Source organism: Macaca thibetana, chromosome 6 (genome assembly GCF_024542745.1).
Source record: "Macaca thibetana thibetana isolate TM-01 chromosome 6, ASM2454274v1, whole genome shotgun sequence".
Lineage (NCBI taxonomy): Eukaryota > Metazoa > Chordata > Mammalia > Primates > Cercopithecidae > Macaca > Macaca thibetana.
In genome coordinates this window covers 46,993,473-47,009,698 of record NC_065583.1, presented here as the reverse complement: position 1 = coordinate 47,009,698, position 16,226 = coordinate 46,993,473, and the positions used below count along the sequence as shown (strand labels likewise).

General features: G+C 42.7%; 3 protein-coding genes and 1 non-coding gene across 5 annotated transcripts in view; 1 reads left to right on the top strand and 3 right to left on the bottom strand.

Annotated features, from left to right (window-relative positions):
- The window catches only part of SAR1B (secretion associated Ras related GTPase 1B), a 1,003,791-nt gene that overhangs the window by 62,146 nt on the left and 925,419 nt on the right, over positions 1 to 16,226 (bottom strand). The window lies entirely within an intron of this gene.
- Positions 1 to 16,226, bottom strand: part of CDKN2AIPNL (CDKN2A interacting protein N-terminal like) — a 413,846-nt gene that overhangs the window by 264,596 nt on the left and 133,024 nt on the right. The window lies entirely within an intron of this gene.
- The window catches only part of SEC24A (SEC24 homolog A, COPII coat complex component), an 81,267-nt gene that overhangs the window by 9,531 nt on the left and 55,510 nt on the right, over positions 1 to 16,226 (top strand). For both annotated transcript variants that reach the window (XM_050792747.1, XM_050792748.1), the window contains exons 2-6: positions 679 to 1,146; positions 6,848 to 7,021; positions 11,315 to 11,392; positions 15,083 to 15,243; positions 15,513 to 15,685. In XM_050792747.1, the coding sequence (XP_050648704.1) occupies positions 679 to 1,146; positions 6,848 to 7,021; positions 11,315 to 11,392; positions 15,083 to 15,243; positions 15,513 to 15,685 (1,054 nt within the window). The remainder of the gene's footprint in view (positions 1 to 678; positions 1,147 to 6,847; positions 7,022 to 11,314; positions 11,393 to 15,082; positions 15,244 to 15,512; positions 15,686 to 16,226) is intronic.
- LOC126957754 (U7 small nuclear RNA) lies at positions 1,293 to 1,352 on the bottom strand. The gene has a single exon (XR_007726924.1). It is a non-coding gene; the product is annotated as a U7 small nuclear RNA (small nuclear RNA).

Genomic DNA, 16,226 nt, shown 5'->3' with positions numbered 1-16,226 from the left:
GGCAACATCGGGCTGTGAGATGGCCTATTTTTATCCAAGCGACCCAACATATGCTTATACATTAATTTTTTACAAATGTTTTCATTTATTCAGATATCTCTGTATTCACTCTGTTACTTGCTACTGTTTAGTCCATCTTTTTTTTTTTTTTTATCATCCAGGCTGGAGTGCAGTGGTGTGACTTCGGCTCACTGCAGCCTTGACCTCCTGGGTTCAAGCGATCCTCCTGCCTCAGCTCCCCAAGTAGCTAGGACTACAGGTGCACACCATCAAGGCTGGCTACTTTTTGTATTTTTTATAGGCATGGGGTTTCACCATGTTGCCCAGGCTGGTCTTGAACTCCTGGGCTCAAGCTATCCACCTGCCTTGGCCTCCCAAAGTGCTGGGATTACAGATGTGAGCCACTGCGCTGGCCTTCATTGTGGTTTTCATTTGCATTTCTGTTATGACTGATGATGTTTGTATTTCTCTAATGACTGATGATGTTGAATGTTTTGGCATGTGCTTATTAGCTATCTTCTTTGGAGGTATATTTGAATGTCTATTTAAGTCCTTTGCTTATTTTTTAATTGGGTTATGTGTTTTTATTGCTGACTGTAAGAATATATGTTTTACTTTATTTTTTAAAGTCTTGCTATATTCATTGGTAAGACTAATTTGTCCTCCTTTTATTGGAAGGTCCTGTCCAAAATGCATTGCTGTCTTCACAAGAGTCAGTGAGCCAAGGATACAATTTCCAGCTTCCAGGATCCTACTCTCATCCAATACCAGCAAAGACTTTGAATCCAGTCTCTGGACAGTCTAACTATGGTGGTTCTCAGGGATCTGGGCAGACTCTTAATAGACCATCTGTGGCCTCTAATCCAGTGACACCTTTGCTTCATAGTGGTCCTGCTCCCCGAATGCCATTACCTACTTCTCAGAACTCATGTACTACACCAATGCCTTCTAGTAGCTTTCTTCCTGGAGCCAACCTGCCACCATCTTTGAATTGGCAATATAACTATCCATCCACAGCCACACAAACAAACCATTGTCCTCCTGCATCATCCCAACCAACTGTATCTGGAAATACAAGCTTAACCACAAATCATCAATATGTTTCTTCTGGATATCCTTCACTTCAAAATAGCTTCGTAAAGTCAGGTAGTATTCTTATAGAAGTGCTTAAAATGTAGAAATGTGAAACTTTTGCTTATTTAGATATTTGAAATAATACTTGAAGCCTGAAAACCATATGGAAAATAGGACTTTTAAAATTATTAGTAGTTTTTTGTTGTTGTTTTTTGTTTTTCGGCTTTCCAGCAAAAACCAGAAAGCCTGTTAGACAAATTAAGTAAGCTGTAACACTCATTAGTAGTTTTTTTTTTCTTTTTTTTTTTTGAGATGGGTCTTGCTCTGTCACCCAGGCTGGAATGCAGTGGCACAATCTCAGCTTACTGCAACCTCTGCCTCCGGGGTTCAAGTGATTCTCCTGCCTCAGCCTCCCCTGGGACCACAGGCGTGACCAGCATGCTTGGCCGATTTTTGTAATTTTAGTAGAGATGGGTTTTGTGGTTTGTTTGTTTGTTTTTTTTCTTTTTTTTGAGACAGAGTTTTGCTCTTTTCGCCCAGGCTGGAGTGCAATAGTGCAATCTTGACTCACTGCAACCTCCATCTCCTGGTTCAAACGATTCTCCTGCCTCAGCCTCCCCAGTAGCTGGGATTACAGGCACTCGCCACCACACCCAGCTAATTTTGTATTTGTTTTAGTAGAGACAGGGTTTTACCATGTTGGCCAGGCTGGTCTCCAACTCTTGACCTCAGGTAATGCGCTGGCCTCTGCCTCCCAAAGTGCTGGGATTACAGGCGTGAGCCATTGCATCTGGCTGATAGCTGGGTTTTCATAGAGATTGTGTTGAATCTGTACATCAGCTTGAGGACAAAGCTACATATTATGTATTCTTAGACTGACTTTGATCTTTTTATCTTTTAACCTCAGTGTTTGGTTGGACTTTTCCTTTTTTGCTATTAAAATCAGCAAGGTGTTATACTTTTTTTTTTTTTTTTTTGTATTTTTTAGTAGAGACGGGGTTTCACCGTGTTAACCAGGATGGTCTCGATCTCCCGACCTCGTGATCCGCCCGTCTCGGCCTCCCAAAGTGCTGGGATTACAGGCTACTTTTTTTTTTTTAACACTTTTTTTTTTTTACAGTCTTACTGTGTAGCCCATGCTGGAGTGCAATGGCGTGATCTCGGCTCACTGCAACCTCTGCCTACCGGGTTCAAGCGATTCTCCTGCCTCAGCCTCCAGAGTAGCTGGGATTATGGGATTACAGTCATGTGCCACTGCACCTAGCTAACTTTTTGTACTTTAGTAGAGATGTGGTTTCACCATGTTGGCCAGGCTGGTCTTGAACTCCTGACCTCAGGTAATCCACCTACCTCAGCCTCCCAAAGTGCTAGAATTACAGGTGTGAGCCACCATGCCTGGCCACATTTATTTATTTATTTATTTATTTATTTATTTTAAGACAGAGTCTCACTCTGTCTCCCAGGCTGGAGTGCAGTGGTGCAATCTTGGCTCACTGCAACCTGTGCCTTCCGGGTTCATGCCATTCTCCTGCCTCCGCCTCCCGAGTAGCTGGGACTACAGGCGCCCGCCAACACGCCTGGCTAATTTTTTGTATTTTTGGTAGAGATGGGGTCTCACCGTGTTAGCCAGGATGGTCTCGATTTGCTGACCTCATGATCCACCCGCCTCACCTCCCAAAGTGCTGGGATTACAGGTGTGAGCCACTGCGCCCGACCCCAGCCACATTTATTAGCATTAGTAGTATTTCTTTCAAAAGCATTTAAAAATATGTATTGGGATCTTCAGGTTGATGCTTCTCAGCAGACATCCTCAAGTTTATGAACTAGTGAAGGCTTCCAAGTGAAATACTAATATCAATAGTTAGCTTTTTAAATTCATGTGTGTTTATATGGCATATACTCCATCAGGCTTAGTAAATTGTTAATGGGTGAAACTTTATTTTTCCAAGCCTTTGATCAGACATTGGCCCTGGTGAATGCATTTTGGCCTTGTAAAGATTAAAGTTGCTTCTAGAAACTTAAGTTTCTTTGTGGAAATCTTCTGACCTGCAATTACTAGAGCCAAAATCCTTCATGTTACTTTTGTTCTAATTCATTTGATACCATGAGTGAGCATCAGTCACTTGAAATGAATGAATGTGGTGGCACATGTAAATCATTTGAATGAATGAATATGTAGTCTCAGCTACTTGGGGGACTGAGGTGGGAGAATTGCTTGATCTCAGGCATTTGAGGCTGCAGTGAGCTATGATTATGCCACTGCACTCCAGCCTAGGTGACAGAGTAAGACTCTGTCTAAAAAAAAATTAAGTGTTAAAAAAATGTTATCCGTATTATTTTACAGGCTCTATCAAACTTTTATATCATTGTCTGTTTTTCTGTTTTGCTTTTTATTTTTTAGAGATAGGCTGTCTCTCTGTTTCCCAGGCTGGAGTGCATTGGCGCAATCCTAGCTCACTGTTGTCATCAAACTCCTGGACTCAAGCTATCCTCCCGCCTCACCTCCCTGAGTAGGCATGTTACAGTGCCTGGCTAATCTTTTGTTCTTTATTTTTTTGCACAGACAGGGTCTTACCCGGTCGCCCAGGGTAGAGTAGGGTGGCACGATCATAGCTCACTTAACTGCAACATAGCTCACTGTAACTGTTGACTTCAAGCGATCCTGCTGCCTGGAATTCCTAAAGTTCTGGGATAACAGGTGTGAGCCACCTAGCCAGGCATGCATTATCTTATTTAATCTTCATAACAATCTCTTAGAGTTCTAAAGTATAAGACTTGAGTAATTTGCCCAAAGCCACAATAAAGTAGTTTGGGAAAACATGTATTTAAAAACTAAGGGCCAGGCATGGTAGCTCACACCTATAATTCTAGCACTTTGGGAGGCCGAGGTAGGAGGATCCACTTGAGGCCAGGAGTTCAAGACAAGGCTGAGCAAAATAGTGAGACCCCATCTCTATTTTTTGTAAATAATTTTATTTAAAAATAAATAAATAAAAACTATTTAAGAGTAGGTATAGCTTCTCTTAAAAAGGTACATTATCAATAATCTGAAATTTCTTTAGCTATAATTGAAACCCTCAGAGTACCTTGTCTCCACTACAGATTTGGTGAGAGAAACATAAATAAGTGCTGAGGCTGGGCGTGGTGGCTCACGCCTGTAATCCCAGCACTTTGGGAGGCTGAGGCGGGTGGATCACTTGAGGGCAGGAGTTCAAGACCAGCCTGGCCAACATGGTGAAAACCCCATGTCTACTAAAAATACAAAAATTAGTCAAGCGTAGTGGCACGTGCCTGTAATCCCAGCTACTCAGGAGACTGAGGCAGAAGAATTGCTTGAACCCAGGAGGCGGAGATTGCGGTAAGCTGAGATTGCACCACTGCACTCCAGTCCGGGCGACAGAGCGAGACTACATCTCAAAAAAAAAAAAAAAGTGCTGAAACTTATGAAAGAAAGGGAAATAAAAACATATAAACTAATAAAATGAGCCCAAAAAATAACCTTTTTTCTCATTTGAACCTTCAAAGAACCTTCAAATTGCTCATTTTTTTTTGTTTTTCCAACTCATAACTGATGGTTGATACCTGATAGTCTGGTATCAAAACTGTGAGTATCTAGGTTATACTAAGTTTTTGATTCATATATTAAATTTTCCTGAATTTTTTTGATAGGCCACCTTTAAACATCATTACACTCATTTAGGGGCTGAGATGGCAGACTCTGAAACTCTAGCTATCGGTGTCATAAAAATTATTCAACTTAAAAAAATGTTCATTTTATGAAATATATGATTATCTGTTCAAAAACAGTCTTCTAAAAACTGTGAAAATCTCTGTACGTTTACTTTTATTCTGTTAAACATTAGGTTGTCAGTTGTTACATCTTTTTGGCCAGATGTATCTTACATTCTTGTTCATGCTGAGTTGGCAATGTACCTTGCCCCTTTGTTCCTTTGACTTGTCTATACTGCCATAGATATGTGTGACCACTTCTTTGATAAGGGAGTTACATGGCAATAATCTTTGTCTTCAGTTTTGTCAACAGGCACTGATAGTCTTGTTAGCAGTTGTAAGATTCAGTGATAGGCAATTTTTCTTTTTTTTTTTTTTTGAGATGGAGCCTTGCTCTGCGCCCAGCCTAATAGGCAATTTTTCAACTTGATACTGGAGAATTTAACAGTATTGGTGAAACATTTTGAAAAATTTCAGGCCGAGCGCGGTGGCTCACATCTGTAATCCCAGCACTTTGGGAGGCCGAGGTGGGTGGATTACAACGTCAGGAGTTTGAGATCAGCCTCCAGCCTGGCCAATATGGTGAAACCCCATCTCTACTAAAAATACAAAAATTAGCCAGGTGTGGTGGCACGCACCTGTGGACCCAGCTGCTCCCAGAGGCTGAGGCAGGAGAATCGCTTGAACCCGGGAGGTGGAGGTTGCAGTGAGCCGAGATCGCGCCATTATACTCCAGCCTGGGGAACAAGAACAAGACTTCGTCTCAGAATTAAAAAAAAAAAAGTGTTCCTTCTGCCTCGGTCTCCTAAAGTCCTGGGATTATAGACATGAACCACTGTGCCTGGCCCCATATTTTTATTTATTTATTTTGAGACAGTTTCGCTCTTGCTGCCTAGACTGGAGTGCAGTGATGAGATCTCAGCTCACTGCAACGTCCGCCTCCCAGGTTCAAGTGGTTCTCATGCCTCAGCTTTCCAAGTAGCTGGGATTACAGGTGCCCACCACTACGCCTGGCTAATTTTTTGTATTTTTAGTAGAGATGGGGTTTGACCATGTTGGCCAGGCTTGTCTTGAACTCTTGACCACAGGTGATCCACTGTGCCTGGCCCGGCCCTCTATTTTTAGTCTCACTCTAAACTTAGTTGACGTTAATGGAACAAACTATGTTGGTAAACAAAATTAACAAAATATTACAAAATTAATAACATTAAAATTTTATTCATGTTAATTTGTACTAGAATATGTCACATGGCCTATTGAACCTAATGAGCAGTTAATGAAAAATTAATAAACAGGGCTGGCCACGTACAGTGGCTCACCACGCCTGTAATTCCAGCACTTTGGGAGGCCAAGACAGGAGGATCACTGGAACCCCGGAATTCAAGATCTGCCTGGGCAACAAAATGAGACCCCCATCTCTATTATATTAAAATTTAAAGTAATAATAATAAAAACAAACAGGGCAATGTATCTACTCTAGAAGTGATTTAATCCAAATTTTATATTTACTCTGCTTTAATAATTGACAGGTAAGAGGCCTGGTAGGGGAGAGTTAGAAATTTGTAAAATATGGGGCGGGCACAGTGGCTCACGCCTGTAATCTCAGCACTTTGGGAGGCCAAGGTGGGCAAATCACCTGACGTCAGGAGTTCGAGATGAGCCTGGCCAACATGGTGAAACGCTGCCTCTACTAAAAATACAAAAAATTCGCTGGGCATGGTTTCGCATGCCTATAGTCCCAGCTACTCAGGAGGCTGAGGCAGGGGAATCTCTTGAACCCGGGAGGTGGAGGTTGCAGTGAACTGAGATAACGCTATTGCACTCCAGCCTGGGTGACAAAAAAAAAAAGAAAGAAAAGAAATTTGTAAAATATGCATGTAGATTGAAAAATATTATAAATTTAGGAAGTTGACATGTTTCTGGTAACTCTTTGGTGATTATAATTTAAATGTAAGTTTAGAAGTTACTCAGCTTTGGTAAAAGGCTGGTTTTGGCCATAGTCTTGAGTTTTTAAGTAACGTGTGAAAAACTGATGTTTCCGTAGGTTCTTCTGTACCTCCCTTAATGAATCCACCTCTGCCTACAACTTTTCAACCAGGAGCTCCTCATGGGCCCCCTCCAGCTGGAGGCCCACCCCCAATAAGGGCCCTCATGCCCCAGACATCATCATATAGAGATGTACCCCAGCCCTCATTTAATTCGGCTGTCAACCAAGAAGGTAAGTGAACCAAGAAGCAAAGTCAAGTCCTCGAGTTTTGACTTAGGGTAGAAAGATGAATATTAGCTGAATTCTGTGCATTAAAATCACATTTTTTCCAGAAAATCTAGTTTTGGTTAGGGATGGGCTACAGGAATTTACAATTTAAAGTTCCTCAGGAATTCCATTGCCATCCCCTAGACTGTGACTACCATTGGGAGAAAAGCTTTTAGCGTTTTGTTACTTTTTTTGTTGCTATGCAGATTTTTAAAAAATCATGGCTATAAAGACAGCTGGCTTTTGGAGGTGCATGCAAGAGAAGAATTACTACTTTTCTTGACATGACATTAGAATGTTAGAAATATCCTTTTAAAATATTGACCCTTGTCATTCAAGATGTATTTTGATTGCCACTGTTATTGTAAATGTTAACACATACTTATGAAACTAAATAAAAGTCATTTATACAAGCAGTGGAAAAAATACAAGCTTTTGAAGTTTGATTTTCCCCTCCCTGGAATCAATGTCAGCTACATGTAGTTTTATATAAGTAAAATATTTTAAAGCATCATCTTGGGATGTAATGGAAATAAAAGTGTTCATTTAAATAAGATATTTTGTAAAGTAAGAAATTTGATTTTAGGCTGGTTGCAGTGGCTCACCTCTGTAATCCTAGCACTTTGGGAGGCCAAGGCGGGTGGATCACTTGAGGTCAGGAGTTTGAGACCAGCCTGGCCAACATGGTGAAACCCTGTCTCTACTAAAAATACAAACATTAGCCAGGCGTGCTGGCATGTGCCTGTAATCCCAGCTACTTGGGCAGCTGAGGCAGGAGAATTACTTTTCATTTTAGCAGTAATATAATCATTGCTGCAAGATGTAGAAATAGGGAAGCAGATGAGGGGGTAAAAACATTGCCCATATTCTACTACTGAATACAATCAATATTATCATTTTTGTGTTTTCTTCTAGCATTACATTAAGTATTGTAAGTAGGGAAAAGAATAATGCTAGCATTGAGTAACAAGGCCAAGCGTGGTGGCTCACGTCTTCAATCCCAACACTTTGGGAGGCCGAGGTGGGCACATCACCTTAGGTCAGGAGTTTGAGACCAGCCTGGCCAAGGTGGTGAAACCCCATCTCTACTAAATATACAAAAATTAAGGTCAGGTGCGGTGGCTCACGCCTGTAATTCCAGCACTTTGGGAGGCCAAGGTGGGCGGATCACCTGAGGTTAGGAGTTCCAGACCAGCCTGGCCAACATGGCAAAACCCTGTCTGTACTAAAAATATAAAAATTAGCTGGGCATAGTGGCAGGCGCCTGTAATCCCAGCTACTCAGGAGGCTGAGGCAGGAGAATCGCTTGAACCTGGGAGGCGGAGGTTGAAGTGAGCCAAGATGGCACCATTACACTCCAGCCTGGGTGACAAGAGTGAAACTCCATCTCAAAAAAAAAACCCACAAAATCCAAATTAGCCAGGAATGGTGGTGGGTACCTGTAATCCCAGCTACCTGGGAGGCTGAGACAGGAGAATGGCTTGAACCCGTAAGGCACTCCAGTGTTGCCCATTGCATTCCAGCCTGGGCAACAGAGCAAGACTCTGTCTCAAAAAAATAATAATAATAATAAATAAAAATACAAAAATTAGCCAGACATGGTGGCATGTGCCTGTAATCCCAATTATTCAGTAGACTGAGGCAGGAGAATCACTTGAACCCGAGAGGTGGATGTTGCAGTGAGCTGAGATCACACCACAGTACTCCAGCCTGGGTGACAGAGTAAGACTCAGTCTCAAAAAAAAAAAAAAAAAAAAAAGGAACAGAATGATGAGGCATTGTCTCATTGGTTGCCACAATATTACTTTGAAAATCAAGTCACAATAAATATTTAAATAAGAAAAAAAAATTTAAAGAGATACAGTTTACTCTGTCACACAGGCTGGAATGCAGAGGTGCCATCATAGCTCACGAAAGCTGCAGTCTCCTGGTCTGGAACTACAGGTGTGTACCACCACACCCAGCTACTATTTTATATTTTATTTTATTTTATTTTATATGTTATGTTACGTTACGTTACGTTACGTTACGTTATGTTATTCATTTTTGAGACATAAGTCTCACTCTGTTGCCCAGGCTGGAGTTCTGTTTTCCAGGCTGGAGTGCAGTGGAAGAATCTTGGCTCACTGCATCTTCTGCCTCCCAGGTTCGAGCGATTCTTGTGCCTCAGTCTCCTGAGTAGCTGAGATTACAGGCATGCACCACCACCCCTGGCTAATTTTTGTATTTTCAAGTAGAGACAGGGTTTTCCCATGTTGCCCAGGCTGGTGTGAACTCCGGAGCTCAAGTGATCTGCTGCCTTGGCCTCCCAAAGTGCTGGGATTACAGGTGTAAGCGTCCACACCTTACCTACATTTTTTAACAACTAAAAATAATTCACAATATGCTCAATGTTTTTGTTTCTGCTAAAAGTTTTACTGTGATTTTCTGTTACAAATTCATGGCTAAAGTCATGTTGGTCTTGAGAACTGGAAAGAAGTTACTGCCTAACCATTAAATTTATCTACTTCGTGTTAATACGGTCATTGAAGTTAGCAGTTTTGTACTTAGGTGCTAGAGGTTAATACCATTCACTGAATTTAGTTTCTTCTATTCCTGAATTAGAGCTCATACTTTGTAGAGGTAACTGGAAATAAATATTTAGTTCTCATAAACAGATGTCCCTGGCATTTGTCTTTAATCCTGTATAATTTTGGGAGAAGAGATGTTAAGATGTTAGTTCTATTTTAGTGGTTGTCCTCTGGACTTAAAGCAGTTGTTCTAATTCATTTATATCATCTTCAAATTAATTTTGGATTCTACTCTCTTTGTTAGATATTTTGAAAATAAGGGCTGGGCACGATGGCTTATGCCTGTAATCCCAGCACTTTGGGAGGCCGAGGTGGGCGGATCATGAGGCCAAGAGTTTGAGGCCATCCTGGCCAACATGGTAAAACCCTGTCTCTACTAAAATACAAAAAATTAGCCTGGCGTGGTGGCACGTGCATGTAGTCCCAGCTACTCGGGAGGCTGAGGCAGGAGAATCCCTTGAACCCAGGAGGTGGAGGTTGCAATGAGCTGAGATCGCAACACTGCACTCCAGCCTGGGCAACAGAGCGAAACTCCATCTCAAAAAAAAAAAAAAAAGAAAAGAAAAGAAAGTAAGGTCTTTGTTCCTCATAATTTTACTTTCTTTTTTTGTTTGCTTTTTGAGATGGAGTTTCACTCTGTCGCCCAGGCTGGAATGCAGTGGCACAATCTTGGCTCACAGCAACCTCTGTCTCCCAGGTTCAAGCAATTCTTCTGCCTCAGCCTCCTGAGTAGCTGATTACAGGCACGTGCCACCATGCCCAGCTAATTTTTTTTTGTATTTTTAGTAGAGACAGGGTTTCCCCATGTTGGGCAAGCTGATCTCTAACTCCTGACCTCGTGATCCGCCTGCTTTGGCCTCCCAAAGTGCTGGGATTACAGGCGTGAGCCACTGCACCTGGCCTCTTTTTCTTTAGGTAGTTTTGATTTTGATAATTTTTTTTTCATTGTGTACGGCTCCTTAGAGGTTTTTTTTTTTTTTTTTTTTTTTTTTTTTTTTTTTTTTTTGGAGACGGAGTCTCACTCTGTCGCCCAGGCTGGAGTGCAGTGGCCGGATCTCAGCTCACTGCAAGCACCGCCTCCTGGGTTCACGCCATTCTCCTGCCTCAGCCTCCCGAGTAGCTGGGACTACAGGCGCCCACCACCTCGCCCGGCTATTTTTTTGTATTTTTTTAGTAGAGACGGGGTTTCACCGTGTTAGCCAGGATGGTCTCGATCTCCTGACCTCGTGATCCACCCGTCTCGGCCTCCCAAAGTGCTGGGATTACAGGCTTGAGCCACCGCGCCCGGCCCTCCTTAGAGGTTTTTAATGCAGCTCTCACAACTGCTGAAATCTTTCAGATGGTACATAATTTTACAAACTTCATAAAGAGCCATCTTTTGCTAGAAGTTATTCTGGTGGAGTAGGTTTTGAAAAAGCCTTGTTATTTGGGCCTTTGGCTTAGGTACAATGCAAGGTGAAAAAAGACTCTTTCCAAAGACTCATGTTTCCTTTCCCTGAAGTTCCAGCTAAATTACTTGAAACTATTGTATATGTAAAAACTTGGATTTTTGATGTTGTTAATAGGCTGTAGTTTTAAATTATTTGTTGTTTAGAAAATTATTTAAAATTTTGGATATTAGTTCAAATCATACAGAGATTGTAATAATCATTCTAATTAAAATCTTGTTGATGAACTTCCTTCTTAGGTATTACATCAACTGCCAATAACGGATCTATGGTGGTCCACAGTAGTTACGATGAGATTGAAGGAGGTGGCTTATTGGGTGAGTTGCTATGAAAGTTTTTTTTTTAATCTCTATTTTCTAATTATAGAAATAATATGTGGTACTTGTATGAATATATAGGAAACTAAGAAGGAAACTTCATGATCATGTAGCCATACATACTATTAACTTATTTATTTATTTATTTATTTTTTGGACACAGGGTTTCACTCTGTCGCTCAGGCTGGAGTGCAGTGGTGCAATCATGGCTCACTGCAGCCTTAGTCTCCTGGACTCAAGCAGTCCTCCCACCTCAGCCTCCTGAGTAGCTGGGACTATAGCCATGTGCCACCATTTCCAGCTTTTTGTTTTTGTTTTTGTTTTTTGAGACTGAGTCTCACTCTGTTGCTCAGGCGGGAGTGCAGTGGCAAGATCTCGGTTCACTGCAGCCTCTGCCTCCCGGGTTCAAGTGACTCTCCCGCTTAAGCCTCCCAGTTAGCTGGTGTTAGAGGCACCTGCCACCACACCCTGCTAATTTTTGTATTTTTAGTAGAGACAGGGTTTTACCATGTTGGCCAGGCTGTTCTCTAACTCCTGACCTTAAGTGATCTGCCCGCCTCAGCCTCCCAAAGTGCTGGGATTATAGGCATGAGCCACCATGCCCAGGCCCTGGCTGATTTTTGTGTTTTTTTTTTGTTTTGTTTTGTTTTATTTTTGAGACGGAGTCTTGCTCTGTCACCCAGGCTAGAGTGCAATGGCCAGATCTCGGCTCACTGCAAGCTCTGCCTCCCGGGTTTACGCCATTCTCCTGCCTCAGCCTCCTGAGTAGCTGGGACTACAGGCACCCGCCACCTTGCCCGGCTAGTTTTTTGTATTTTTTAGTAGAGATGGGGTTTCACCGTGTTAGCCAGGATGGTCTCGATATCCTGACCTTGTGATCCGCCCGTCTCGGCCTCCCAAAGTGCTGGGATTATAGGCTTGAGCCACCGTGCCCGGCCTAATTTTTGTATTTTTTGTAGAGGCAGGGTTTCACCATGTTACCCAGGGTGGCCTTGAATTCCTGGGCTCCAGCAATCTGCCCATTTTGGCCGCCGAAAGTGCTGGGATAATAGGCATGTGCCGCAACATCTGGCTCTACTATTTAACATTTTTTATTTCTATGCGTTAGATTTTTTTGTTAAGTTTTTCTTCTTGTCAGGATTGGGATCATGGATTTATTATTAGTATGTTTTGACTATAGAGTACTTTTAGGATTTTTTTTCTGTCACCCAGGCTCAAGTGCAGTAGCACCGTTATAGCTCACTGCAGCCTCAAACTCCTGGGCTCGTGTGATCTTCTACCTCACCCTCCTGGAGTAGCAGTGACTACAAGCATATGGTACCATGCCAGGCTAGTTTTTTATTTTTGTAGAGATGGGGGGCTGGGTCTCGATATATTGCCTGGGCTGGTCTCAAACCCTTGACTTGAAGAGATTCCTCCTGCCTTGGTTCCCCAATTTGCTGGGATTACAGACATGAACCACCTCACACGGCCCATTTAGGAATTTTTTTTTTTTTTTTTTTTTTTCCTGAGATGGATTCTTGCTCTGTCACCCAGGTTGGAGTGCAGTCGTGTGATCCTGGCTCACTGCAACCTCCAACTCCCTGATTCAATCGATTCTTCTGCCTCAGCCACCCAAGTAGCTGGGATTACAGGCACGTGCCACCACGCCCAGCTAATTTTTGCATTTTTATTTTTATTTTTATTTTTATTTTTTTTTTTTTGAGACGGAGTCTGGCTCTGTCGCCCGGGCTGGAGTGCAGTGGCCGGATCTCAGCTCACTGCAAGCTCCGCCCCCCGGGTTTACGCCATTCTCCTGCCTCAGCCTCCCGAGTAGCTGGGACTACAGGCGCCCGCCGCCTCGCCCGGCTAGTTTTTTGTATTTTTTAGTAGAGACGGGGTTTCACCGTGTTCGCCAGGATGGTCTCGATCTCCTGACCTAGTGATCCGCCCGTCTCGGCCTCCCAAAGTGCTGGGATTACAGGCTTGAGCCACCGTGCCCGGCCAATTTTTGCATTTTTAGTAGAGATGGGGTTTAACCATGTTGGCCAGGATAGTCTTGATCTCCTGACCTTGGCCTCAATCCACCTACCTTGGCCTCCCAAAGTGCTGGGATTACAGGTGTGAGCCACCTCACCCTGCTAGGATTTTTTTTTTTTTTTTTTGAGACGGAGTCTCGCTCTGTCGCCCAGGCTGGAGTGCAATGGTGTGATCTTGGCTCAGTGCAAGCTCTGCCTCCCGATTCACACCATTCTCCTGCCTCAGCCTCCCGAGTAGTTGGGACTACAGGCTTCCACCACCAAGCCCAGCTAATTGTTTGTGTTTTTAGTAGAGATGGGGTTTCCCCATGTTGGCCAGGATGGTCTCAGTCTCCTGACCTCATGATCCTCCCACCTCAGCCTCCCAAAGTACTGGGATTACAGGCGTCAGCCACCACGCCCAGCTGCTAGGATGTTTTAATTAAAGTTGTTTTAAATTAAAATTTTAGTCTGAATACAAAACTTAGTACATGATATGAAAGTAAATTAACTATTCTTTTGTTTTGTTGGGTTTTTTTTGTGTGTGTGTGACAGAGTTTCCCTCTGTTGTCCAGGCTGGAGTGCGGTGGGCACAATCTCAGCTCATCTCCGCCTCCTGGATTCAAGCAGTTCTACCACCTCAGCCTCCCAAGTAGCTGGTACTACAGGCGCATGCCACCACATACCCGGGTAATTTTTGTATTTTTTGGTAGTGATAGGATTTCACTATGTTGGCCACGCTGGTCTCGAACTCCTGACCTCAAGTGATACGCCCACCTCAACCTCCCAAAGTGCTGGGATTACAGGCATTAGCCACCACACCCAGCCGATATGAAAGTAAATTAACTGTGCAAACTAGTTTTTGTGTCTACTACTATAGTATAAAATATTAACTGGTATAAATCTATTAAGAAGATTTTTGGCCAGGCACAGTGGCTCATGCCTGTAATCGCAGCACTTTGGGAGGCCAAGACAGGTGGATCACCTGAGGTCAAGGAGTTTGCGACCACTCTGACCAATATAGTAAAACCCATCTCTACTAAAAATACAAAAATTAGCTGGTGTGGTGGCACGCCCTGTAGTCCCAGCTACTCGGGAGGCTGCAGCAGGAGAATCACTTGAACCCAGGAGAGGGAAGTTGCAGTGAGCTGAGGTTGTGTCACTAGATTCCAGCCTGGGCGACACAGTGAGACTCCATCTCGAAAAATAAAATAATAAATAAAATAAAATTGATTTTAATCATTGCTATTACTTTGTTACTGGTGTTTGTCTTATTTTACAAAGTTGATAAATGAAAGTATTAAATTATCCAAAGAATTTTGGAGTTATAATACCTATACTTTATTAGATTTATGTGTTGATTTAAAGCATTCTGGGCCAGGCGTGGTGGCTTATACCTGTAATCCTAGCCTGGACAACATAGTGAAGTCCCGTCTCTACAAAACATACAAAAACATTAGCCAGGCATGGTGGCACACACCAGTCGTTTCAGCTATTTTGGAGGCTGACACAGGAGGATCACTTGAGTCTAGGAGGTTAAGGCTGCAGTGAGGTGTGATTGTGCCACTGCACTGTAGCCTGGGCGATAGTGAGACCCTTTTTCAAAAAAAAAAGTTGTTTGTTTTTTTTTTTAAATAAATGCATCAAGTATTCTGGAGTATAAAATAGAACTTAAAAGTTACCTTGTTTCTAGCAACACCACAGCTTACTAACAAGAATCCCAAAATGAGCCGAAGTGTTGGATATTCATATCCCTCCTTACCGCCTGGTTATCAGAACACAACACCACCTGGTGCAACTGGAGTGCCACCCTCTTCCTTGAATTACCCAAGTGGGCCACAAGCCTTTACTCAGGTAAACTTTTTGGGATTTTCTTTAACCTATTTCTCCATTTGGTTTAAACTGTATACACATGAAGAAAGTTTTAGGTAGATATATTATACATTTTTATAACCAATTCGAATAATAATGGATATTTCATAAAGCCTTTGTCTTTATACATCTTTCCAGAACCAAAAGATTGGCCAAGAGATCTAGATTGCACTTTTGTTATTTACAGAGAAATTAACCACTTCCCTACACACTTAATAAAAGTTACTTACTTTGAAATTATATATCTGTAGACTCCCTTAGGTGCTAATCATTTAACCACAAGCATGAGTGGATTAAGTCTACGTCCAGAGGGTCTAAGAGTTGTCAATCTTCTTCAAGAAAGAAACATGCTTCCGTCAACACCTTTGAAGCCTCCAGTTCCAAATTTACATGAAGACATCCAGAAACTCAACTGTAACCCAGAGTAAGGCTTCAGATGTGACATTGTGCATATCCGAAAAGTTTTCTAGCTTATTACGGGGGCACATCAGGTGTTATGAATAAGCTGTACAAATTATTAATTTATGAAAGTTCTGGATACAGAAGATAGAACTCTTTTTTTGTTTGTTTTTTTGAGACAGTCTCGCTCTGCCGCCTGGGCTGGAGTGCAGTGGCGCAATGTCCGCTCACTGCAAGCTCCGCCCCCAGGGTTCATGCCATTCTCCTGCCTCGGCCTCCCGAGAAGCTGGGACTACAGGAGCCCGCCAACACACCCAGCTAGTTTTTTTGTATTTTTAGTAGAGACGAGGTTTCACCATGTTCGCCTGAATGGTCTCGATCTCCTGACCTCGTGAGCTGCCTGCCTCGGCCTCCCAAAGTGCTGGGATTACAGGCGTGAGCCACTGCACCCGGCCAGAACTCTTATTTATTTATTTATTTTTTTTTTTGGAGAGGGAGTCTCACTCTGTCGCCCAGGCTGGAGTGCAATGGCCTGATCTCGGCTCACTGCAAGCTCCACCTCCCGG